Here is a 26569-nt window from a genome sequence, read left to right on the forward strand (position 1 = left end):
CGGGCTCAACAATCTCGGTGGGCTCAATGGGCTTATTCTCTTGCGTTTCGGTCATTAAAATATATGAATGAGTATATGCATTAGCATGGTGCCATGATTTGTGCATGAGATGATATGAAATGAAGAATGAATGGCACACCATGAGATGACACACAAACATAAGCATAAATAACACCAATCAAGCATTTTCACTAGACTATCATGAAAAACATTAAGCAGGTATAAATAACAAGAAAATCATACAGCAAGCATAAATCATGAATTAATTTAAGAATACATAGAACATCAGTAAGAAATCATGAAAGTTGGATTCGTAGCAAAATCAATTTTATAAAATTATTTATCAACATGACAATTTTTAGCTACTCTAAATAAGTTAAATCTTAACAGACATGCAATTCACCTCAAACAATTAACAGAAAATTATCGTAGCTAGTATACATGAAAACAAAGCTAACTGAAGTGGTTTTGGCATTTTATCACTATTCAATCAAAAGTTATGAATTAAACAAGCTTGCAGCAAGAGAACAATAAATCACACTAAAATCCTATGAAACAGTAGAGATTCATTAGAACAAGCTGCACCATTTGATAGCACATTTCACAAGGAGTCTAACAAAATTAGGTTTGGAAATTTTAGTGCAGCAGAAAACTTACCAAGCATTTAAGTTACTTTAACATAATCAAAGCATAACTATTTTACTGAAATAGAAACATGCAATCCCTCAACTTTACAAGGTAGATCTCGGTGCAAGGAATCCAACAAAATAAGTTTCATATTTTTCAGAGATCTACACAAATTTCTACACATTTTATAAATTTTTAAATTTACAAAACAACATAAAATAGCCCAAAAACTGCTGGATCTACACTGCAAGAGCCACCCTGAGCTGCTGACCAGCGGGCCCAGTGGGGAGCGGACTCAGGACGGGTCAAGGCACAACAAGCCAGCCTTGGCCATACCCAGAATGCGCGAGGCGCGCGCGCCCAGCCATGGCAGGCGCAGAGCAGCTCGGTAGGATCCTCGCCGGCGGCGAGGGGCGCAGAGAGGGGCAGGAGCGTGCGCACGGCATGTCATGGAGGGTGGCGAGCCTCACCCTGGTGATGAGGAGGTGGGGAAGCAGGGGCAACGAGGGCTGCAGCGACACCGGCGACGGAGAAAAAGCGGGGCTCCGGCGAGAGCCCTGCACGGCCAGGGAAGGGAGGGGGTTAGGACCGGAATGGGTCGTGGAGGGCGAGGAGAGGCCGTAGCTGCGAGGAATCTAGTTGGAGCTCACCGGAGGAAGCGAATTGAAGGTGGTCGGTGGTGGCAATTGAGGTGGTGGCAGCTGGTAACGGAGGGGGGAGGGGGAAAATTGGGGGCTAGGGTTTTGGGGAGGAGGCCGGTGGGGTTTAATGGAGGAGCAGCGAGAGGGCATGGGCGGAATTTCACGTGCCTAGAGCTTCGCCAGCCGGTTAGGCACGGCGACGTGGCACCCAACCAGCATGGGAGGGAGAAGCAGGAGGAGGAGAAGGGGCTGACACGTGGGCCCCGGCGAGAAGGGAAAAAGAAAAACACCATTTCAGATTAAAAATTCAAAAATTGACACTTTCCGGGCACCAAAAATCACCACATTTTAACAGAACAAAGATAAAATCACCAAGCTCACACTGCAACAACAAACACAAAAAAAATATGCTCTAGATTGCTCACAGAAAAATAAACAAAACAGTTGTTTTTTAATTTTCAAAGAATTTTTTTGCCTCGGGTTAGCTGTCACAAAATTCTGAAAAAATAATTTAAATTCATAATTTTATATCTAGTATTTGAATAAATCATTTGGAGGCACATTTTATTAACAAAATTTAAACTTTCTTCACAAACATTCACACAAACAAGGCAAGAAAATAAATAAACTCATTCAATCATATGCATATGATGCTCCATCATAATTTATTGATGCTAATTATGGTGGGTTTAAATGATAATTATGTTTATGACATTTGGGTCGTGACAGCCACCTACAACTTCGAGCTGTTCGAGCTCGTGGACGGCGAGTCAGGGGAGACCGCAGTCTCCGTCGTCATCAGTAAGAAGAAGAACGAGGCCTACACCGCCAAGCTTGTCGATGCTGCCGACCCCCCCCCCCCCCCCCCGAGCCGATCGCCCATGATAGGCTCAAGTACTCCTACTTCACCAAGCTGCAGCACGATAACAGTGTGCATCGACCCCGCTCCCATGGTCATGTCCCTTTAATCTTATATATCTAGATTAGAATTAGATGATCACTCACGCTGGCTGGCTTGTTGCTTGATGCAATCTTGCATGTCTTGGTTAGATTGTTCTGATATGGCTAGATATTAGTGTAGATCTATTTTTACAATTCATCGTTCAATCGCTTATATGTAATCTGTGCATGGTGTCATGTGATCTGTCTGATTCTTTATAATTTACTAGCTAGTTATAGTTATATGATTACTGATTCCGATCTTGTTCAATTAAATCTTCTCCTATATAGTATTGTATTTACGTGATGCATTCTTGCCATTTGCGTCGATTATTATACTCTACTTCCTTTTATGCTACTGTTACTGATTGGTAGATTGATTTTATTCTATTATGGTAATCATAATTTTGTCTGACTATTGAGTTATGACATCCATAGTTTTTATGTGCGTTTTGGTTTGCGTCTCACCCCGCCATACTCTTGTTGGATGCCAGATGTAAGAAAGCATCAGCAAGAGCTGAAATGATTGAGGGAGGTTCTAATAAAACTGACGGAGGAGGAAACAAAATTAAAGGAGAAGGAAGGGAACGAAGGCCGTATCAAGGAGTTGTCCGAGAAGCAAAGGAAGAGCAGAGAAAACTGAGGATTCAGGAAGCCATATTGGTGCCTCAAAGAAAAGCTTTCTATGAGGAGCATAGCATTCCTTTGGAGGAGGATCAGAGGAAGAAACCCAACAATTCTGATTTGGCCATTGCAGATTCTGGTAGCAATTATGATGGTGTTAATGGTAATGTCTACAATAATAATGACACTGGCGACTGTGGGGGCAATGACCATATGTATGATGGTGGTGTGCACTACTCATATGGACATGACGAGAGGCAGGTTGATAGAGGTCATAACAACTACAACAATAGTGAGAGGCAGGGGAACCGTCAGATCCAGCCTAGGATGAAGAAGGTGTATGTGCGCAAGATGAAGGCGTCCTCTGATGCTGGAAAAGGCTGAAGAGAATGTGGTGTCTACTAGTGCGACAAAATAGAAGGAGGTCAATGCTGATAATGCTGACGTTGTGATTGCTTCTGAATCAAACAAATCTACTGGGTAAGTTCTAATATCTTGTTATATAAATTCTCTAGATATGTAGATGTAATATTTTTAATCCAAAACTTATCATTGTTATGCTTTATTGTCAGGGTGCTGCCCAAGATGGTCCTAACAACGGATAAGGTGCCGGCACCGGAGAAAGGAAATTTTTTCGAAAGGAGAGGATTAACGGCTCTGAGAAGAGGAAGAAGAAAAGTGCTAAGAAAACCAGCGGCAATGAGTCAGAGAAGGCGAAGAAGCAAGATCCTGAGGTAGATGGTTCAAAGAAACAGGCTGACAAGCAACCACTAGAAGAAGAGAAAAAGATAATATCTCACCAATGCAATTTCATTCAGTTCTAGCTTGTCGAATGTTTGCTGACCTTCATAACTTGATCAGACCCTTGCTGAGTATGAGAAGATGCATGAGGAGAAAAAGAAGTACTCGGAGGCCTCAAAAATTGAAGTGAGGAAGGTCTGAGGTGAGGAAGGTCACTACTGAAGAATTTAAGGATATTGCAAAGCATGCTAAACCTAAGAAGGTATAAGAATTTCTTAAAATATTGTAGTTCAACGCCAACTTGATGTGTCATACGGAATCTAATCTTTAATAATTATTTTTAGGTTACCATCCCCCATCACCCGGCAAAACCTCGGGTTCAAGCCGCGAAGACGCGTCTCTTATGATTAAGAAGATGTCGTCCGAAATAGCAATGGTGCGCCAATGGGTGCCTACAATGGCGGAGGCACGACGCTCCGAGGGGCGACTACTCTGGCCCTGGCCGCCGCGACGAGTACAACAAGGGCAATGGTGGACACGGCTACGGCAGGTACCAAGGAAATGGTGGGTACCGCCAACAACAGCAGCAGGGTGGCAACATCGGCAGATTCCAACAAGAGCGCGTTGGCAAAGGTGCTACTACCTGCAGCAGGTGGGCACCATCAAAGACATCCAGCCAATGACATGTACTACCGGGAGACCTGCAATTCTATGCTAGTCCTGGACGTCGAGAACATGTCCAAATTTCCTGCGCTACCTGTAGCCGCATCGGCTCGATCTGCTGCGCTGGCCTGTGCATCCGCGCCGGCCCCAGCTGAGGTCTGTGCTCCGGCTTCGGCCTAACTCTTCTGATTAGTTTCCCTTTTAATCTTTAGATGAGAGATGGAGAGATGAACGTAAGGAAAGCCTCATGAAATTTTGTAACGGATACTTTTCTATTTTATTCAGTTGTTTCAGTAAATTTTGTTTTGTTGATTTAAATTTGTGCGATTTGATACGTTTTCTAAAGCAGCTGTTTTCAGTAAATTTTGTTCCTATTCGTTTAATTTGTGCAATCTGTTGTATCTTTCGAAAGCTGCTATGCTGTTGGAATATTTTTTTTTGCTTTATGATGCCTGTGCTGGTAAAAAAAAATAGCACGGGAAAGTTATTCCAGTTCCTTTGAATTGCTAATCCTGTCGCATGATCTGTTGCAACATTACTTCATTTAGCAAAAGTACTCCTTTCAAAAATAAAAGATGCAAAAGTATTAGCATGAATTTTGTAACGGATGCTTTCCGTTGTTTCAGTAAATTTCGTTTTTGTGATTTGATTCAAGCGATTTGATCTCTCTCCCTTTGAGGTCCCTTTGATGAATTATCTAATCCAAAATAACAATAATCGGAATTTTATTATTATTATTTTAGTCAAAGCAGTAAGTCAAGGGAACTAAGTCATGTACCAATTCTTGCACAATGAGAGCTAATGGGAAGGCAGAAAAAACGGATATACAGTGAACTAAGTTTTACAGGCAGAAGCGAATGTGGTGCACTGGTGCCCTGTTGGGTATGCACTTTTTTTAACACTGGCGATCGCTAATTCCCCCGGCTGCCACTCCTCCAAAGGCCAATATTAGGACTTGTATTTATTTTGAGCATAGGAGGTGTAGCAGAATCTCGCAATTAGGATTCTGGAGCCAAACACCAGAAGCATTCATGGGATGACAATGGCGCCCAACAGCCCGATTGCCGCCACGGCGAGGACCGCTCTTCTAGACTTGTAGTCTTGGCACTTTCTTGATCAACTGGCACACGGTTCTGAACCGAAGCCTGCTTCCTGCCGCAGCTCTGCACATTGGGGATGGGATCCGGTGGGTGATCCCGTCATCCAGATGCAATCTCCATTGCCATCAATGCGCAGGCTTGATGCTTCGACATCGTTTGACTTTTTCATCAATGCGCAATCACATACTGGATTAAATAAAAGGGTTTACGGCAGGGCACGACAAGACTGCTTTGTCTGGCATAGAAAGCGTAGCCGCTCTTCTGGAAGACTGGAACTACGGCTGTGAATTCGCGGGGGGTCAGGACCCAGAAGCATACAAGATTCCGTTGGTTCTTCGCTTCAGCACAGCTTCGATTCGATACCTTGCCACCACGCCAGAGCATAACCACTGTCGATCACCGTCACTAACCACCCCCCGTGGCTGAGCCTCGTCAACAAAAAACCTGCTCCGTACCTGCAAGATTTGTAGCTTACTCCAAACAAGTTAGTGTACCAACCATAAAGAATGAACACCAGAGGACAGGAGCAGGACAGACAGGAGGAGGACTGGAGGACTGGAGCTGGAGGAGTGGTAACAGCAAAAGGCGAAACGGCAAAAGCTACGGCCGAACGGACGAAATCGGCCGGGATCCAATGACGGGAACGGGACGGGACGGGGCAGGGCGCGGAAGCTTTCCGTCCCGGCCGCAAGACAGGCTGACCACCTCGCAGCAGCAGTAGCAGTAGCAGTAGCAGTAGCTGACAGGCTACGAGTGAAGCCTCCACTCGATGCCCCAATCCCCTCGCCGCCAATCAAAACCTGCCGCCACTCCTCGCCCCCCATTGACTGGGCCGGACCTAACAAAAAAGTTTGCCGGCAACCACCACCTCGTCGCCATCCGATCGGCGCCCACCTCACCCCACGCCACTACCTGCCCGCCTCCTCTCCTGCTCCTGCACCAGGACGTCACCACTCACCCCACTCGGCAGTCGGCACCTCGCTGCTCCTGGGAGGGAGGCCCCCGGCAAAGCGAGGGGAGCCGCGCGAGAGGCGCGTCGCGTGTTCCTTGCTTCGTCCTCACGTGCCGTGGCCCCTCCGCTTCCTCCTCCCCGTACCTGTTCCTATTCCCACACCGAGCGAACCGGCGGCGGCGTGTCGATCAGGGGGGGAGGAGCGGAGGGCAGACGCGATGCAGCAGCACGAACCGTGGCGGTCTGGCGCTGAGCCCGCCGGGGCGGGGGCGGGCCCTGCGCCCACCACCGTCGACGAGGCGTCCATGGAGCGCAGCAAGAGCTTCGTCAAGGCGCTCCAGGTCAGGCGCGCCCCGCTCCGATCCGACCCGATCCTGATTTTCACGAATCCATTTCTTTCTCTCGATCGTATTGGTGTGTCAAAGATCCGGGTTTTCCCGGGAGCCCTGATTGCTGCCCCCCGGTCCTTGCAGTTTGGTGCTTACCATCGCTGCCCATGACATGATTGCAGGAGCTCAAGAACCTGCGGCCGCAGCTCTACTCGGCCTCGGAGTACTGCGAGAAGTCCTACCTCCACAGCGAGCAGAAGCAAATGTAAGACTAGATTCCTCTTGTCCCGATCGTACCGGAATTCCCACCTCCGTGCAACTTCTGAAAGCAACTCAAGTTTTCTCGGCAATAAATTCATGCCAGTGGCTAGTAGTACCGGATAACAATTTTACCTGTCGCTTCTAGCCCACCATGGTCTCTGGATCGTTCTTTTTTATCTTCTCATTTGGTGTCACAAGTCTACGAACAGTAGGTTTTAATGAAGAATTAGTTCAGGAGTACAGGATCCATCTGTAAAGTGCAGCAATTGCCTTTTGGGGGAAATTCTGTCAATTGTGGAGATTTAATTTCGAGACATGGATACGAGAAAAATATTTGTATTGGGCTGATTGGTTGTGCAGAAGTTAAATTTTGGAGTTTTCTAGTGAGGGGTTGGTTATTTCAGTCTACTTTGGAGATTCTGAATTCTGATTCCGCACTACACATACTTTCACATATTCCATGGAATTGCAGTGTAATGGATGTGTGCCTATGAGTACCTGACTTCCCTGCAAAAGTGGTTCATAACTACTACTGAAGAACACAAGGGCACTGCAAGTTTCTGCTAGTTTTGGTGCTGTCACCGGGGTCCTCCTGGTCCAGTTCAGTGTTGATTAAACTGAAGAACTTTCTGCAAAGTAATGAGTGTGCTGCAGCAAAACACGTCGAGTTAGGAATTCTCTCATCCATTTTCCCGTGCTTCTTGATATCAGGGTGCTGGACAACTTAAAAGATTATGCTGTCAGGGCCCTGGTCAATGCTGTCGACCACCTTGGCACAGTTGCTTACAAATTGACAGACCTGTACGAACAGCAGGCTTCAGAAATCTCAACCCTCGAGTTGAAAGTAGCATGCTTGAACCAGGTACTCCTGCTGCCATAATGCAGTGATTTTGTTCTTATCGTGCAATATATGGGTAAAGCTGACATTTTTATGGTCCAATTCTAGCAAGTCCTTACTTGCCAAACTTACACGGATAAAGAAGGCCTTAGGCAACAGCAGATGACGGGAGCTGCCAGCAGACTCCACAAACATTACATCATACCATGTAAGAGTTTGTAGAATAAACATGCAATTCTGGAGTCAATGAAACGATAAATGCCTAGCTAAGCTTTTGACTTTCTCTCTGAGCTAGATGTGGGAAATAAAAGAATGCAAGCTTTTTCTGAGATGCAAGGCAATGCTGATTTTGACACAACTCCAAGACCTTATTCCTCAGGTTCAACTTCTTGCTTCTGTGCAAACATTTGAAATTTTGGTATTAAGTGCTTCGTGTACTGAAAACGATTCCCCCTGCAGCGAAGACCCTTCAGTGGCATTTGGTTTCGGAGAAGAACTCCAAGACCAATAGACCAGATCAGTCTGAATTCGTGTAAGCCATTCATGTCTCTGGTTCAGTCTTGCTAAATGGGGCATTTGCTCTGCTAACTTGATCCTGTGTGATATTGTTGTCATCTGCTTTCTGCAGCCTCGGAGAAACAAAAACCACTAAGCCTTCATCAAGTGGCCTTCGCCTGCTAGGTATTTAATTGCTTATATTGGTGTTATGTTTATCATCATTCGGGAGACTTTGAGCCTATATGCAATCTGAAACTGCTTATGTTTCAGGCAAGGAACCATCTGCATCTCCCTTGTCCAAACATGTGCAGTCCAACATGACCAGTTTGGATATTGTTAGTGTCAGCGTGAAGGTAAGCCTAAACCACAATATGATAGAACATCCAGACTGATTTTTGATGGTATATATAAAAAAATATGATGGAAACATGTTTTTCAAGATTAAAGCTTACATTTTATTTGATGATGCACTGATTGCAAATGGTCATCATAGAAGATATACTATTTTTATGCACTCCCAGGTTAAATCAGTCTATTTCCCCCATAATGAAAGTTTCTTTTCTGTTGAACTTGTATTGTATTTGATGATGCAATAGTTGCAAATGGTTATCATAGAGGATATAGTATTTTTATGTACTCCCATGTTAATTCAGTCTGTTTCCCGCATAATGGAAGTTTTCTTCTATTGTACTTGTACATTGAAAGTTGAAACGTCCAATTTGCATTTTCAGGATCAGCCCAAGACAAGGCATTTATCATCATTCAGCTCTTTTGACAACCCAAGGCATTTGTCATCTTTCAGTTCTTTTGACAACCCACGAGGGCGTCAAATCCAGAAGGCTCCGCTTCGCACAAAAAGTATGCTAGCTGCTTTCTTTGTTAAGCACAGATCAGCAAAAATGAAAAATGTCTCTGTTCGTTGATCAACGGCAAGCCTGCAATTTGCTACAGCCATACCAATATGGAAGTGTTAAGGGCATGGAAGAAACTATGTATACATGTTGTAGATTGTATTTGGATCTTGTATATTATGCTCAAGAGATGAACCTTTTCTGATACCTTATCAGTCTGGCTTAATGTCATCTTGCTGATGACCTAAATGTAATGATTTATATGGATATACGATAATAGTTCTATACCCTAGTGTCATCTCACTGTCCAGAAATTTACAGTGTAATTGGAATTTATAAGGAGTTGATGATTACACTTTTTTTTGCAAGAAATAAAAGGTGTGTGGCTCATTTGATTAATCCAGTAAGTTATGTCCCGGAGTTGGCTCAAGTGTAAAATGCACGCTTGGTAGTGAATAATATAAGGTACCAATAATGTAATACAAAGTGTGCAAATCCCTGAGATTTCTAAAAATTCACTCCGATTTTGTATGTGAAGATCTGGTTGTATGCATTATGCTATAGAGAACTTATGTACACTATTTTCTTTGTAAAAAGTATTCAAGATAGTAGTCAAGATAGCTAGAGATCGAATCTATGACAATTATAAAAGGTCAAACACATTTCCCACTGTGCAAGTCTGACGCGAGTAAAAAGAGTACCCGTCCTTGTGCTTACCGAAGGGAAATGTGACAATGCGTCGGCAAACCAAGTCAAATTACACATGACCCTTTCCGGAGACCATACGACAGGGGTGAACACATGATTCTTTGGATGGTCCATCTTCACCCAAATAAGAAATTTGTATACTGAAGAACGCAGATGGATCAGCGTTTTACCTAGGGCCAATCCAGGACCAAGTTTGTGCTGTGCTTATTAAGAGTAATACAACACTGCCAGATATGATCACTAAACACCCTCTTACAATGCCGGTTCTAATATAAATGGCTAAGAGGACTAAAGCACATGGATCACAAGTCACAACACTCTCAATTCTGCAACTTAACTGATCACCTCATTGAGGAGACACTAAAATGGAAGGTGGGGAAAAAATACAGATCGAAGCCGTATAACAGTCTCAAAGGCATTATGATTACAATGGGTAGAAACACTGCACCCAGAGTCCATAGTCCATATCATCTAGGTTTGTGTCCCTATATCACGCATCCCATTCTGGTACAAACTGGTTGTGGCTGCAGAGATATGGATATCAAATGGAGTCTTCTTAACGGCTTTCCCCAAAAGAACATGGGTCCAGGAGAAGATGTCTAAGGGCAAAATATCCCCAGAAGTGTCCATTGAAATTGTACATGGCAGTTAGAACATGCGCCTCCGGTTCGGAACAATCTCAGGGCTGTTGTTCCTCATCATGGCAACAAACTCCTGGTAATTAATTCTTCCATCCTGCCAACAAATATAAAATGGGACATTAGCACTGTGACAAATTGTGCTAGGCAGCCTCTATTGAACTTTTGAGTACAAATAAAAGGGCACTGATCTTTGGCATTCCCAATGTAGGTTAGTCATGAGAAGCTAGAGATAATGGACATTTGCTAATTTATCCCCCAGTCAAATACAGCAAATTGGTAGTCTCCATGAATTTCGGTTCAATGTGAACTCATTACTATGCATGTGCATCCAGAAAAAAATAATGTGATCAGCATTTTCTAACATACAAGCCCCCCACCAGTCAAATCTTTGGATCTTCTCTTCCTATAAGATTCATTTCTATGAACAAGTCAAGTGGTTGGAGTCAACAGTAAGTAACATGCCACATAACTGAAGTCAGTGAGTGGATTGATTTAAATATTTGAATAGCTAAGCTTTTACTTAAACTCTGCAAAATATATACTCACATGATCTGTATCTACTTCAGCAATGATTTCTTTTATTGTTTTATCATCTCCCATATCATACTTCTTCAGAGCTTCTTCCAACTCATCAACTGTTATGTATCTGCATAGAAAGATTTAAACAGTGAGGAAATCAAATGAAAACAGTAGATATTTGCAGAACAAGTTCAGGCAAAATTAGAAGTGAAGTTACCCGCTGTGGTCCTTATCAAAATATTCAAAAGCTTTGAGTATATGGTCTTCCTTTTCCAATCTATTCAAGTGCATTGTGGCTGATATGAACTCCGCATAATCAATGGTACCATTTCCATCAACATCAGCCTGTTTGGGGAATTAAAAACAAGAATAAGGAAACAAAGTAGTATGCGCTGAACTACTACGACAATTCTATCAACAATGTTTGAAAGTTTGATCTATAGCAGTTTCACATGTTCCATCCCATTTTCTCTTCCAAATTATTGTGATACTGGGTTTTCCATTCAATAGGAAACACCAGAAACCTGTATGAAGTTTTCTTTTTAAAACAGGAAAAGGCTGTGGGGTGCAAGGCAGTCCTAGACAGTTGCTTTCAGTTTTCCAAATTGGAGATATGATTTGAGAGTTGGCATAGTAAATACTTAAGAACAATGAAAATATACTGAAAGTAAATTATGCAGTCAACCAAAAAAATGAAGCATATGGGCCTGGAGGATGAACATACCGCCTCCATCAACTGTCTGATTTCTGATTCAGAAATTTTAGTGCCAAGTTTTGGTAAACCAGATCTTAGCTCTTCAAGAGTAATTGTCCCACTGTTATCTGTATCCAGGGATCTAAACATTTCTTTGAGGCCCATAATCTCTTCATCTGATAAGTTCTCAGCAACAATCTGGTTATAATGAAAGATATTAGAATTATCTGCTCCTTAAAATCAAGTATTTTGCTGGAATAAATGTCACATTCCAAGCAGTTAATCACCTTCAAAGCAACTTTCTTGAGTTTGTTCATTGCCCTGAACTGTTTCATTCTACTGATGACCGTAATGTCAAGTGGCTTATCTGGGGCCTCTCCATCCTCTCTAATCCATGGATGATCTGTATGTTCACAATATTAGACCGATAAATTATACTTGCAAATGAATATTAAGTTCATGTGGAAAAACACAGGCTGTCTTCTACCTTTCTTTCTTTTTTACAGAGAGAAAGCGGACAGGTCTTTAATGAAGAGAGAAAAACAGCAGTTTCTTTCTGGAATACTATAGCTACTTTCTGCGCTTTGTCACTCTTGCATCGAAAAGCACAAAGATGTGGAACAAACAAGCAGACTACTTCCCTTTTGCTACTAACTTACTACATGAGTGTTTATTCTCTAAAAATGAAAATGTCATATTATGGAACGTGATTCGACAACTAGACATACAAAGACAGTGAAAGAGCAGTTGACTTACTCAAAATTTCAGAAGCAGTCAGGCGCTCTTTTGGGTCTTGCCGCAGCATCTTCTTAACCAAATCCTTTGCACCATTAGATATTGAAGGCCAAGGATCAGAAGAAAAATCAATGTGACCATGCAAGACAGCATCAAATATGCCATCCTCATTCTCTGGCAAAATCAAAGGACAACGTGAAGGAAAAGAAACAATTGTATTAGAGCGATAGAAGCCAGAAAAAATCATCTGACTGAAACGAGATTCTCAAAATTAAAATAATTACCTGCCCAAAAAGGAGGAACACCGGAAAGGAGGATGTAAAGCATAACCCCAGCACTCCAAATATCAGCCTCTGCCCCATAGTGCCGTTTGAGTACCTCAGGAGCAACATAATACGCGCTTCCTACAAGATCCTTGAAAGTCTCCCCTGCATCATCCATTATACATTCTCATGACCACGCCGCAAATACAAACAGATAAGCCATTTCACTTCCTAAGAAGACAAAACAAAGAGAGAGAATAAATATAAAAATAGACTAAGCCAACAATATACCCTCCACCATCACCAACGATTTGCAAAATGAACAAGCACGCTTTTATGCAACAGACTTTGGGTATCATATAGAATTCTGTGCAAGCATTCTACAAGTTTGATACTATATGCTTACTCCATTAAAGAATAATGGTGGAAGCAATGTAGCGCATATGTAGAGAGTAAACAACACCATTACAATGTCACCTCTGGAACAAGCTTAAAGCTCAATTACTTTGGGAGTTGAGCTGGATCCCTAATACTAACATAGCATCTCGCAACAAGAATGGACATATATGAATAACGCCACCTCCATATAGATACTATTAAAAGTTTAGCGATGCTGGGTCCGAAACCGTCAAACGGAGCGAATCGGTCAAGTCAAAGCCACATCCACATCTAGTCAAAGTGTCAAACATCGCAAAAGGGCACTGCAGGATCCATATGGAAGAAGGGATGAAGTCAAAATGAAGCACTCACCGGGCTTGAAGAAGACGGAGAGGCCGAAGTCCGTGGCCTTGAGCGGCGAGTCCTCCTTGTCGTTGAGGAAGAGGAAGTTCTCGGGCTTGAGATCCCGGTGGAAGACCCCCATGGAGTGGCAGCTGTGGACGACGGCGACGATCTCGCGGCAGAGCGCGGCGGCGGCGCGCTCGGTGTAGTGGCCCCTGGCGATGATGCGGTCGAAGAGCTCCCCGCCCTCGCAGAGCTCCATGACGAGGTTGACCGAGTGGCGGTCCTCGTAGGCGCCGCGGAGCTCGACGATGTTGCGGTGGCCCGTGAGGTGGTGCATGATCTGCACCTCCCGGCGCACGTCCTCGATGTCGTCGCGGTGGACGAGCTTCCGCGTGGCGATGGACTTGCAGGCGAAGCGCTGGCCGGTCTCCCGGTGCGTGACGAGGTAGGTGACCCCGAACTGGCCGCGGCCGAGCTCGCGCCCGAAGGTGTAGGTCGCGCGCACGTCCTCCATCGGCCGCCCCAGCACGCGCCCCACCGCCCCCGCGTCCGCCGCCGCCGGGGCCGCCGCCGGCTTCGGCTTCGGCTGCTGCGGCGGCGGCGGCGCATGGGCCTGGGGCTTGGGCGGCGCCGGCGGCGGCTGCTGGTCGGCTGCGTGGCGGTGGTGACGCGACCCGCGGTTGCCCATGGCTGCGTGCCGGGCTGAGGTCTGACGAAGGAAGAGGGGGGAGGAGGTGACGGGAGCCTCCCGGTTTGCGGTTCTGATGTTTGAAGCAGCAGGCGAGGACAGGGGAGGAGGGCGAGCGTTCAGCGCGGCGCGGAGCACAACCGCGTGGGGGCGCGTGGGGTGTGGTGGGTTGGGTTGGGCGCGGCGGGCAAGGCAATAGAGTAGCGGAGCAGGTCCGCCGGCGTGCGAGCGCGACAGGCACGTGTGGCCCGTGGCCGTGGGCGATTTTGGGGGGAGAACTGGAGAAGAGAACCGCGGGGCAGGTGGCCCGGGGAGTGGATGCGTGGTGGGGACGCGAGCGCGGCGGCGTCGTGGGGTCAGTGAGGACTTGTGCTTTCGCTGCGATGCTGCCGGGTCAGCTGGTGGTCGCCGAGATTTCGCTCGGACTTTCTTTATCCGCGGCGGGGTGTTCGTGACACTGTGGCCGCGTGGGATATTTTGGGGTAGCGACCAGAGTGGCCGGCTACTCGGATCCGGCTGCCTCGGCCGTAGTAACCCCCGGCCGGATCTCGCCGGTTGCTCAGAACATGTTCGATGCCTGAGCGTTTAAGGCCATGTGCAGTGCGGTGGAACCGGTTTAGCAGAGTTTTTCTGTGTCGATCGAACCTCACTAAGTTCGGAGTCTCGGAGATGGATTTCGCGCATACGACTTTCCAAGTGTTTTGCGCTTCTTTCTAAACTTAGCGCATCTATTAAGCTGTGTAAAACTAGAAATCAACTCATTATAAGCGTAAAAGAAATTAGTCTAGCAAGATCATTAGTAATTTTGATGTTTGGGTGATAGCATAGGTCGGTTAGATTAACACTGGTTACTACGAAGTAGAAAGGCATTAGTCTAATATATGCATGGTAATAGATTTAAAACATCAAACCACCTAAAAGCATGATCAAGCGTATGGACTATCTAGCAACTGAATACATCGTAGAAAAGAGCTGCGAACAAAGATTCACGAAGAAAGGAAAAGAAAACACATAAAGAGGAGCACCGATAGATTTGTACCTTTGGCTTCACCATTATCAGCAAAATACATCCAAAGAAATAAGAATCGATCTTGATAGGCTTTCATATTTTGACGTTACAAACTATCTCTATAATATGTTCTTGTACCATATTTTGTTTTGCTTAGACGTTCGTAGAGTGACGCATTGATGTATTTAATAGAGTTACAATCTCAAAAGTGCTAATGAAATTTGGTGTATGCTCAACGAGCCCCACAATAGCACAAATGATGAGCAAAACATCCTGGTTTAAGCTTCACCTTGCTGATTGGGTGCTTTTCTAGTTAGGTACTTTGTAAATTAGGTGTTTTGCTTTCTTTCTCTTTCTCATCTCGGTGCTTTGTTTGGTTCTTGGCTTCGCCGTCTTGTTTTCTTCTCGATTTTACTTCGATTGGATTATAAGAGGTTCCATATTATTGCCTGTCGTCCCTGGGGACCCGGAGCTACGGGGACAATGCTGCTCGGTCCCGACGCCAGCCAGCTGCCGCACTCAATCGCCAGCCCACCTTTCCCGGATCTCGTCAGCGCGACGCTATCCCACGCGCTAGTGTCGAGCAGGGACCCCATATTGTCAGGGTGCTGCAGGAATTCACCGACATCGCCGCCGAAGATGCAGTCCGGCGCTCTCCCGGTGCCTCGTCGACAACCGGACCGCCGAAGATGCCATCTGGCGCTCTCCTGACGTCGGAGATGCATTTGATTCTTGGAGTGGTGCATCCAGATGAAACAGATTGAGGGAGGGATGTTAGAGATGACAAATGGGACCCAACTGCCATAGGGAAGAAAGATAGCTTATAGAGTTGGTTAGCATGTGTAAAGGGCATTTTGCATAGTATATCCATGCTATCGTGGCCTGCCACATCAGCGAATTTGCAAAATTTATTCTCTTTTCCGTGACAAATATGTTAGAACATCTGTAAAGTTAGTATTTAAATATTGATCATTTGTAAAGATGGAAAAAAAATAAATATCCCTGCTTCATCGCCACCCAAACCTGACCTCTTCGTCCCCGAGAGGCCCGAAACAAGATTAGATAACCGAAAGGCCAGCTGCCCAGCCAAACCCCCGGTAACCGCCATCGCCAAATCGCCACCGTCATGATGTCTCCGACGGCCACCGCAACGGCCATCTTCCTATCCGCGGCGCCCTCCTCCTTCTCCACCCGTCGGCGGCGCAGCCGGCTCGCCGCCATCTCCGCATCCCTCTCGCCGTCCTCCTCCTCCGGTAAACCCAATTCCCCTTCCTCTCCCTCTCCACCATTTCCGTCCTAATCTGACCTACCCGCCGCTTGTCCCTCCCAGAGGAGCCGTTGCTGGTGCGCGCGGCGCGGGGCGAGGATGGCCTACCACGCCCGCCGGCGTGGATGATGCGGCAGGCGGGGCGGTACATGGCGGAGTACCAGGCGCTGGCCAAGCGCCACCCCTCGTTCCGGGAGCGGTCCGAGAACACGGACCTCATCGTCGAGATCACTCTGCAGCCCTGGCGCGCCTTCGCGCCCGACGGCGTCATCCTGTTCTCGGACATACTCACGCCGCTGCCGGCAATCGGGGTGCCGTTCGATATCTCAGATTCCAAGGGCCCGGTGATCCAATCGCCCGTGCGGTCCGAGGAACAGGTCAGGCAGCTCGTGCCCATCGACCTCGATAAGCTCCATTTCGTCGGGGAGTCGCTCAGGATTCTGCGAAATGAGGTAATGCCCATATACATTTTGGTGCTAGTGCTACGGAAAGCTTGGTTCTATTGAATTTCGTTGTTGTAGTGGTTCAGGATTGAATAGTACAAGATTATTAGCTAAGTGTTATACAAGGTACCATTAAAAGTCAACGCTCATGCTGGAATTTGACCTATAAAATGAAATGAGTATTGTAAGGTTCACTGCTGCATGCTATGAAAATGACACTAAGCAATAAATTATAGAAATTGTTGGTAATTACTAATTTGCTAGCGTCATGCAGGAATAGTTGGTTATTACCGCTAATGTGATGCGGTTGTACTTTTCAGTCATACATTTATCATTTATGAAAGTTGGTCTGCATTGTGCTGCAAATATAGTTCATCTTCTTGCGTTTCTTTTTGAAAACTAATGTTGGCAGAAGGTTCATTGTTAACCATTTAACTTCCAAGTATTAATGTAGCATCTGCAAAGCGATACACTATTGGTTAATTTGGTATACTTTGGTGGCTTCAAGACTATTTTTGCCTGCTATGAATGCCTCCAACTGAAAATAAATGTCAGGAAAACAGATTTTGATGCATGGTATGAATGAGAAAGACTTGACATTTTTGACGTATCTCATGACACAGGTTTTTGAATATTTGCAACTTAGTAAATATTTTATGCTGTTGCTTTATTTCTTTCCAGATGTTGATTATGTGTAGGTGTTACAAGATGCATATTTGTTATTATCTGAATTAAATGTTTTGTGACTGTGATTGTCCGAAATCTCTGGTGGTATCGAATTGATTAGGCATTTCAATCTAAAATTCCTAGTAATTAATGAACTACAAGCCTGGTCAAACATCAGTACAATGCTATTCATGTTAGTATATTTCAACCCAGAGCTATATTGTTGTTGCTCTCATTGTTGAATATTCTGCTGGGTAAACTATCCCTGCAAATCCGCAATACATTCGCATGAACATCAACAGTTTATTTATGAGTGCGCTTATATCAACATGAATTGCACTGGGTATAGTTCAGCAATGCATTCTGCACTACACTTTCTTATGATGCTTATACACCTGTTTGCTTCTTTATCCTCTAGATTGATGGAAAAGCTGCTTTGCTAGGATTTGTGGGGGCTCCATGGACAATTGCAACTTACGTTGTCGAAGGGGGGATGACCAACACATACACAAATATAAAGAGCATGTGCCATACTGCTCCAAATGTCTTGAGGGGCCTTCTCTCACACCTTGCACAAGCAATATCTGATTATATCATTTACCAAGTAAACTCTGGTGCTCAGTGTATACAGATATTTGATTCATGGGGTGGACAACTTCCACCTCATGTGTGGGAGCAATGGTCAAAACCATATATCAAACAGGTAACTGTTCCTTACTTTTCATGCTCTCATGTGTTCCCACCTTCACATATGGCATGTTCGGTGGCATTACTATGTATCTGCACTGTATAATAGATCAGTAATGTCTATCAGCACTAAATGTTCTAAAGTTGATTATCTTCTGAGAGTTAATCTCTTTATATGAAGAAAGTGAATATGGAAAGAGCTAATCTTTTACACATAATCATACTGATGTTTACATCAGCAACATGTTCTCAGTAATTTGGATTTATATATTATATGATGTAACCATGCATTTAGACACTATATGTTGCTTTAGTTTGGTTTACATATCTGCTAATCTGCAAGACTGCAACTAGCACAATACATGTAATTGACTGACTTGGTCATAAATATGCTGGATCCCAATTTTCATCTTGTGCTTGTAAATTGGCATAAGTTCTAGCTTGTTTGAGACTATTATTTACAATAAAATATTTCATGAAAAGTTCTAATTTGGTCTATTCTGTTCATTGACCTTTTCCATTTCTTTGACAGATTGTGAGTAGGATTAAGAAAGAGTGCCCTCATGTACCCCTTGTGTTGTATATAAATGGAAATGGAGGTTTACTTGAGCGCATGAAGGATACGGGAGTTGATGTTATTGGGCTTGACTGGACAGTGGACATGGCTGATGGAAGGAGGCGCCTTGGTAATGGAATTGGTGTACAAGGGAATGTGGATCCAGCATTTCTATTTTCACCGTTACCAGTATTGACTGATGAGATTCATAGGTCAGTAAAGGTTTCATGCTTTCCATTTATGTGTTTTTGCTGTGTGCAATTAATTAACGAGATCTCCAAAACTGCTCTCTCAGAAGTATATGTCTTCCTGTCATGTCTGTTACACCATCATAGTGTTGATCTTCTTGCTACAGCTTTAACTTGTTTAATTTTTCGCAAGTGTTTGGTTGTATATAAATGGATATCTGTCAGTTGTACACAAATGGGTATCCATCTTACTCCTTAGATGTATTGAATTCTTGATTGAAGAATAGGAAATAGTTGATCACCTCACACTATCTTGGAGTGTTGCATTTTTTCTGCATGTCGTCAATGATCGCACGGAACATGTAAAAGTGAAGCAATTTTAAGCCCTTCATGTTTGTTTTATGTTGCATGGGGGTCATATCGTTTGATGCATTAGCTTCTTTTTTTTGAAGTAATTTTGATGCATTAGCTTCTAAGTGGGCTGCACTGTCCAGTCATTATATTCGAAATACCTTTCCAGGCAGTCACTATGATGAACTGATAATAATTGTTTTCTGACTATCTGCTCTGCAGGGTTGTGAAATCAGCTGGTCCAAAAAGCCATATTCTTAATTTGGGCCACGGTGTGCTACAAAAGACACCTGAAGAAGCTGTAGCACATTTCTTTGATGTCACTAGGAGCTTGAGATATGACACCCTTTTCCAAGGTTCAGTTGCTGGAGAATTACAGGCTGTTGCATGACAACGGCAGTGCCATTCTCATTTTATCAATTGTCTATTTGATCTATTGTGTATTATCCTAGATTCCTAGTGTTGTCTAGTTCAGTACCTTCTGCCTTGTAATTGTAAGAGCCACGCGTTTTGGGAGAACCTGGATATTGTCGTTTGACAGCAAATCGACGCCATTTTTTATTCATTGCCTGCCAGTTTCAGTTATTCATCTGACCAATAAATAATGGTGCAACCGGGTTGTGGGAGGAAAGCAGGGGAGGATGCAGGGAGTTGTCCGTTCTTCCAGAGCCTCTAACGACTTTCTCGGTCGCCAGCCAGAGTGAGAACTGCTCAGCTTGCTCTCTTTCCCAAGGAATATGCACAGGAAATCAAGTAATAAAATAAATTTTCTCCCATCTGCTTCTGTCTTTAGAGACAGAAGCCAAGTTGTTGTTGTTGTTGGAAGCTGAAGTCAATAGACCAATGGAACTAATCAATCACTTGCTTTCCCAAACTGCAGTAACTGGACTGCAGGATTTTATCAGCTGAAGTCAATAGACCAATGGAACTAATCAATCACTTGCTTTCCCAAACTGCAGTAACTGGACTGCAGGATTTTATCAGCACTGGACTTGAATCGCGTCGATGACTCTAATCAATCACTTGCTTTCCCAAACTGCAGTAACTGGACTGCAGGATTTTATCAGCTGAAGTCAATAGACCAATGGAACTAATCAATCACTTGCTTTCCCAAACTGCAGTAACTGGACTGCAGGATTTTATCAGCACTGGACTTGAATCGCGTCGATGACTCTAATCAATCACTTGCTTTCCCAAACTGCAGTAACTGGACTGCAGGATTTTATCAGCTGAAGTCAATAGACCAATGGAACTAATCAATCACTTGCTTTCCCAAACTGCAGTAACTGGACTGCAGGATTTTATCAGCACTGGACTTGAATCGCGTCGATGACTCTAATCTTTAGAGACAGAAGCAGATGGGAGAAAATTTATTTTATTACTTGATTTCCTGTGCATATTCCTTGGGAAAGAGAGCAAGCTGAGCAGTTCTCACTCTGGCTGGCGACCGAGAAAGTCGTTAGAGGCTCTGGAAGAACGGACAACTCCCTGCATCCTCCCCTGCTTTCCTCCCACAACCAGGTTGCACCATTCTATCTTATTTTATCAATTATTACTACCTCATTTTATCAATTATTAGTGGCCTGTTTGATTCTATGGGTCAAAAGTTTAGACCACCACTTTTAACCTCGTTTTAGATCTTGGAGATCCAAACATTTGGACTAAAAGTGAAGGTCTAAATCTTTAGATCCCATTAAACCATTAGCCCTTCAAGGTAGGCTAAAAGTAAAAAGTTTAGAACTGGTTTAGGGTGTGCAAAAGACATCCTCTGCCCTCCCACGGTCCCACCCAACCCCCTCTCTACCTACCTGCATTAATTAGGGGCAAAGCGGTTTTTCATAGGATGTTTGGTTCTGCAGGATTAAACTTTAGCTCTGTCACATTAAAGAGAATCATTTTATTTAGGAGCATTAAATAAAATATACTTACAAAACTAATGGCAAAATCCCTAGGCTAATTCGCGAGACGAATCTAATAAGGTATATTAATCCATAATTAACAGATACTTACTGTAGCATCACTGTATCAAATCATAGATTAATTAGGCTCATTAAATTCATCTCGCGAATTAGCACCCATACGTGAAAAAGTTTTATAAACATATTTCATTTAATACTTCTAAATGGTAAAAAAAAATTGATGTGACAGAGGTAAATTTTAGCTCTCCGGAACCAAATGGGACCTTTTAACACCCTGGGCTAAGCCTAAGGCTAAAGTTTAGCCATGGTATCCAAACACGCTCTCAATCAGTGTAATTCATGCCATATCTGCAATTTTCTTGTTAATGGGCATCATGTTTTTTCAAAGTAAATTGGCATCTTATTTTAGGTAAGTAACCCAAGGATCCTGATCTGGACCTGGTACCAATATTTTAACCTGTCATGCTTTAACTAGATCAGTACTATGGCCGTTGTTTATTGCCATGTCAGATGGGCCATGTGTTCACATGCTGTCTAGGTTTAGCATATCACAGATCTCTGGTCGATTTCCTGGGCTTAAAAATGGCCTGATAAATACTCTGTCGGAAAATGGAATTACCTTTTTAAAAATGGCACAAGCATTACTCGTGATGTTCTTTATCCAAGCAACTTATTTGGCTATTTCGGTGATAAGACTGAGGTATTTCCTTTATGGATGGCTTGATAATTCATATATTCTATCAGATTATAGACCTATGCCTTTTGTCACAACCCAGTCTCCTTTATATGTGCAAGAACTATTGCAAATTACATGCGCGCTGTATAATCCAGTTCTCATATCTGATGACTGACCGAACATTTTCAAGACAAGAATTTCTGGGCGTCGCGTAGCCCCCATCAGATGAGGATACCATCAGCACTGCAGGATGCAACAGACCGGCAGTTCGGTGTTCTTTTTATCTCTCGTAGCAGCTGAAAGTTGAGATCCAACATCTGCCTGCCCATGCCACTGTGGAGGGAGAAAAGATCAGAGCGTCGGCAGCTATGATGTGTGTGGGTCAACCTCCGTGGTGTCTAAATCAATCAAAATATGATTGCCTTTCCAGGGGCAGCAGAATGGGACCCGATGATGTTGATTATGGTGGCCGGTGGGGTGGGGCTTCGTCTCCAGCCAGCTACTGGGATATTGGAGGGCGCGGTTAGTTGCCGTCGCAACTATCTTATTTAGCAAAAATAGAAGTCCTGGTCGAAATGATGGGGGGAAACACCGAATTACCTCTGTCCTGATTTGCCACTGGCTCGGAGTCGTTGCATGTGGCTGAAAACGGTGGCCTCCGCAGCTCCAGGCTTCACGAATCATGACGAGAAAGGGGATCCTGCTGCATATCTTTGTAATAGCTACCATTTGCATCGCGATGATTGATTGGATTGTTTGCTTGCTTGCGTGGTCGTAAAGCGACCTGATTGGGATCCTCCACCACCTTCGTTGACACCATCCAACGCGAGCAGATCTGACGATGCATCGCGACGGTCTTTCTTTTTTTTTAACTAGCAAAGATTATGCCACATGCACGTGTTTAAAATCAACTTGTTTAAAAAAAATTGGATTACATCAAACTACTACTAAAAAATCTTATTTGTTGTGTGATAACTAATTATATTTGCTATCTAAAAGTCTAAAAGGGAAGCAACATTTCGTATCTATATAAGACAACCTTTGATTAAATACGAAAGCATATAGGAATGAAAGCATACTGTTTTCACATGAATATTTATGAAATTAACTAGTCAATAAATTGGTGAGGGACTTGGTGAGCCAGCACTAATAGGAATGAATGCCTAGCCGGGTTTGTTATCAATAGGAGTTTACATGAGTTTATTTGAAGCAGCTTCTCTCTCAATCTTTTTCGATGGTAACTTTCCCACATATTTGCATTCAACTTTGCTTTTTTATCAGCTGGCAGGCTTGCGTACTTCTCCCTTGCCCTTTGCCGCTTAGCTTCGCTTTAATCAGTGGAATCACCTGCAATTGTAAAAGAACCATGAATAGATTATTAATCACAACCATACAATACGAAACTTATAATAACAATTTACTAAAAGAAGATATGAGAAGAAAATACCATCGACAACATCATGGATAACAGGCTCCTCATGTAACACAACGTGTTTGTGATATCTCCAAATGATCGATGACCAACCATTGCTACAAAATATTCAAAATATACCATTTGCATAGAGCCATAATAAAAAAACTACATGGATCTTGGATCTCTATAAACACAAAAACCTAAAATACACCTAAAATACATGGTTTTCTATAAGCAGCATATTAAAATATATCAAAACTTAAATGAGAACAATATCTTACCTCTAGCAGTTTCAGCAGAGAGCTCGATCGTTATCAACATGAAATACAGGGTAGACTGATTGGCATCCTGGTGCAACGGTGGCGAGTAGCACGCTAGGAGTGCCGATCATGAGGATTGTGACCAAGTAAACATTCGAATGCATGAATGCGGACAAAAAAAAATCAATAAAATGTTTGAATGGATAACAGAATCTTACCTCTACAAACTTCTATGTACCATTGCATCCAGCGCCAGCACAGCTTAATTCGCACCTCTAGGGTCGGCTTCTAGCGGGACAAGGGCACTAATGACCTCCAGGGACAACAGACGCCAGTGACCTCCAGGACAACGGGCGCCGGTGCTGACGACCACCCAATGTGCGACGTTAGGAGGGACAGGAAGAACGGGGAACGCCGGACGGCTAGGAAAACGCGGACGATGTGTTACGCCGGTGACCTAAGATATGATTTCAACATCACGATGAACAACACCTCTTGCCTAACCAACAGCATAAAACTGCTATCACAATAAACATTGCAACATAGGTAGGAGGCAAACCTTGACATTGGATGCGACGTCCTGTTGGATGGCTTCCGATTGGTGGAGAGGTCCTATCTTGGAAGAAGAAATTAGATGATATCAGCTTCTTGGCGCGGCAGCGGTAACAATAGGGTGAATGACTAACCCTTGAAGTGTATGACTTTATAAGTGTAGTGATGGAAAGCAGGGAGACATCATACTTTTGGAAAGGCTTTCTGTGGTAATAAAGGCAATTAGCCTCTTGATTGATTGATAGGGATATTGAAAGGATCTCAAAATGCCTAGAGTGGGGTGAATAGGCTAATCTGAAACTTTAAAATACTTTTCAAATAATTAGTAATCTAAATGTTCGGATGCTCCAGATATATGTCCGGATACTCCGGACCTGAAGTCCGGAGTTTTTGGATACTCTATCCGGAATATCCTGGTATGAAAGTTCAAAAACAAACAATAAAGTATAGGTGTGGAAAATCTAGATCGAGTAAATTTGCAAGTACCAAGGATCCTTCTAAGTGTTTCTCACAAGCTGATTCAACCTAGAAGCTAGTAAATAAGTAGATCAAGCTTAAACCTTAAAAAATTAGTCTCAGACAAAACTTAAGTGAAGAGCACACGGACAGACAGAGATTTGTTTCCCCAAGTTCACTCCCAAAGGAGTTGGAAGAGTTCAAGAGACGGTGCTCAAGAACTTCTATGCTCCTCATCCAAGGGCGAGACCAACGCTCAAGTTCAAGGTTACTTATTATGAGTTCCTCCAAGAGGAAAGATGATTACAAACTTCCCGTGATGCTAACAACTTTAGCTGAGCATTCGCGAGCACGCCTAGCCGTCAAGGATCTCAATGCTCCAAGAGTAACAAACTTGAATCCACCGGTTTGACGAAGACTAAGTGCTCAAAATGATGGAATGGAAGCTCACTGGCACGGATTTCTTCTCTTGCAACGCTCTCACTTGAATCCCTCAAGAAAATCTCTCAAGAAATGAAGAAAGGGAGTGAGAGCTTTTGAAAGGCTTGTGAGGCTATTCAGCTCGAAAATATAGGCAAGATAGTGCTGGATGGAGGGGGAAGGATACGGGGGTATTTATACCCTTACTCACAAAAACTAGCCATTGGAGAAAGTGTACATTCCCGAACATTCCGGATAGAGACCCGCAGACTCCCCGTTGGTGAAAGGATACCCGGATACTCCGGATATATGTCCGGATACTACGGACATTGTTCCCGGACATTCCGGACAGAAGTCCGGAGACTCTGGTTTTGGCAGAGACGCTCTCGAAATATTATTTTGAAGTGGTTTTATGGCTCACATGAGTTTGTATGGGTTCTCTTGAGCACTAGTTCTAAGTTAAAACCTGCAGATCAAAGTCCGTACGGGGTTCCTATACTAAAAACAAAATAAAAATCTACTCTTTGAGTAAATTTCAATCTCCGCTTTTTTATTTCCTTTTAAGGGGTTGGACTTCATCATATATTTTGCTTGTTCAACTTTAGCACCTGGATACATGCTAGATAACGAGATTAAAGGTGCATATGTTTTGTCATCTAAACACCAAAACCCACTTTGGGGCCAAAATATCTTTCAGATATATTGATTTAGTATGGAAAGAATTTATACTACTTAATTTATACCCTTCCATTTATGCTACTTTATTTCATATTTTCTATTTATGCATAAGGAAAGAAATACAGCGGGATCAGTCTTCTCCCTTAATTGTATACGTGAGGGTGCTCCATGCGGCAGGTACATCGAGTAGGTATGTAGAAGGTTTGGTGAAAAATTTTTTAGCTTTTGATGCAATCATTTTTCTTCTATCAAAAAATAGATCTCCACCTTTTTTCGTCAAATCTTTAGGCCCGTGAAGTGGGACATCCATGAATAATACTATGGGTCTAATTTTCTTGAGAAAGAATTTTAATTGTTTGAATTTTATGGTATAGAAAATAGGGAAATCGTGACAGTCTCTGGTTCACGAATATTCAGAAAACAGAATTCTTTTCACCTACCGGTCCGTCAAGCCGCACGCTGATCTCGTGTGGAGACTGAATCCTGAATGCGCGCTTGGGTACGGAGGTGCTCACGCTCTTTACGGCTCCTTCCCACCGTTCCGCTAATCTGGTTGGTAGGATTCACCAAGATTCGCCCGCTCTCGCATCCAGTCCGAATGGAATCAGCTGAGACACTATTCTCCTTTCGAACCAAAGTACTGAAGTTGTACGTCTCGTCAACTATAATTCCTGGGAACACTACTCTGCTTTTCCTAATCAAGTACTACGTGCCATCAAGACTAATTCCCTGAAGCAGACGGGTGCCAAAAGGAGGAATATTTCTTCTTTCAAAAAAAGAGAATATTTCATCTTGTGTACGAACGCAAGGAATAAACGGCCAAGCTTTTAGACATTTTCCTGCGAGCAAAACTCCCCGACCGCCCCCGACCAACCCCGCAGTTGGAGCTTTCGGCCACACGAGCGTTTCGTTCTTGCAGGAAGGAGACAGACCCGGTCCAGGTCCAGCAAATCTTTTCCGTGCGCCCGGTGGCGTTGAAAAACTTCCCGGGC

The 26569-nt window shown here is 43.8% G+C and overlaps 3 protein-coding genes across 3 annotated transcripts; 2 read left to right on the plus strand and 1 right to left on the minus strand.

Moving 5' to 3' along the window:
* Positions 1-6218: 6218 nt before the first annotated feature.
* Positions 6219-9417, plus strand: LOC112893639 (probable protein ABIL1). The gene is made up of 9 exons (XM_025961069.1): positions 6219-6628; positions 6799-6881; positions 7589-7739; positions 7824-7923; positions 8011-8094; positions 8175-8247; positions 8344-8396; positions 8484-8566; positions 8945-9417. The coding sequence occupies exons 1-9, from the start codon at positions 6506-6508 to the stop codon at positions 9134-9136; spliced, it is 942 nt and encodes a 313-aa protein (XP_025816854.1). The 5' UTR covers positions 6219-6505; the 3' UTR covers positions 9137-9417.
* Positions 9418-9858: 441 nt separating this feature from the next.
* On the minus strand, positions 9859-14283 carry LOC112893637 (calcium-dependent protein kinase 1). The gene is made up of 8 exons (XM_025961067.1): positions 13375-14283; positions 12646-12789; positions 12383-12535; positions 11914-12029; positions 11657-11824; positions 11150-11277; positions 10960-11059; positions 9859-10507 (listed from the first exon to the last, which is right to left on the minus strand). The coding sequence occupies exons 1-8, from the start codon at positions 14033-14035 to the stop codon at positions 10421-10423; spliced, it is 1557 nt and encodes a 518-aa protein (XP_025816852.1). The 5' UTR covers positions 14036-14283; the 3' UTR covers positions 9859-10420.
* A 1751-nt stretch (positions 14284-16034) lies between these two features.
* Positions 16035-19787, plus strand: LOC112893638 (uroporphyrinogen decarboxylase 1, chloroplastic). Its single transcript, XM_025961068.1, has 5 exons — positions 16035-16297; positions 16375-16763; positions 17839-18123; positions 18640-18875; positions 19425-19787. The coding sequence occupies exons 1-5, from the start codon at positions 16171-16173 to the stop codon at positions 19591-19593; spliced, it is 1206 nt and encodes a 401-aa protein (XP_025816853.1). The 5' UTR covers positions 16035-16170; the 3' UTR covers positions 19594-19787.
* Positions 19788-26569: the final 6782 nt, after the last annotated feature.

The sequence above is a fragment of the Panicum hallii genome, chromosome 5 (assembly GCF_002211085.1).
Source record: "Panicum hallii strain FIL2 chromosome 5, PHallii_v3.1, whole genome shotgun sequence".
NCBI lineage: Eukaryota > Viridiplantae > Streptophyta > Magnoliopsida > Poales > Poaceae > Panicum > Panicum hallii.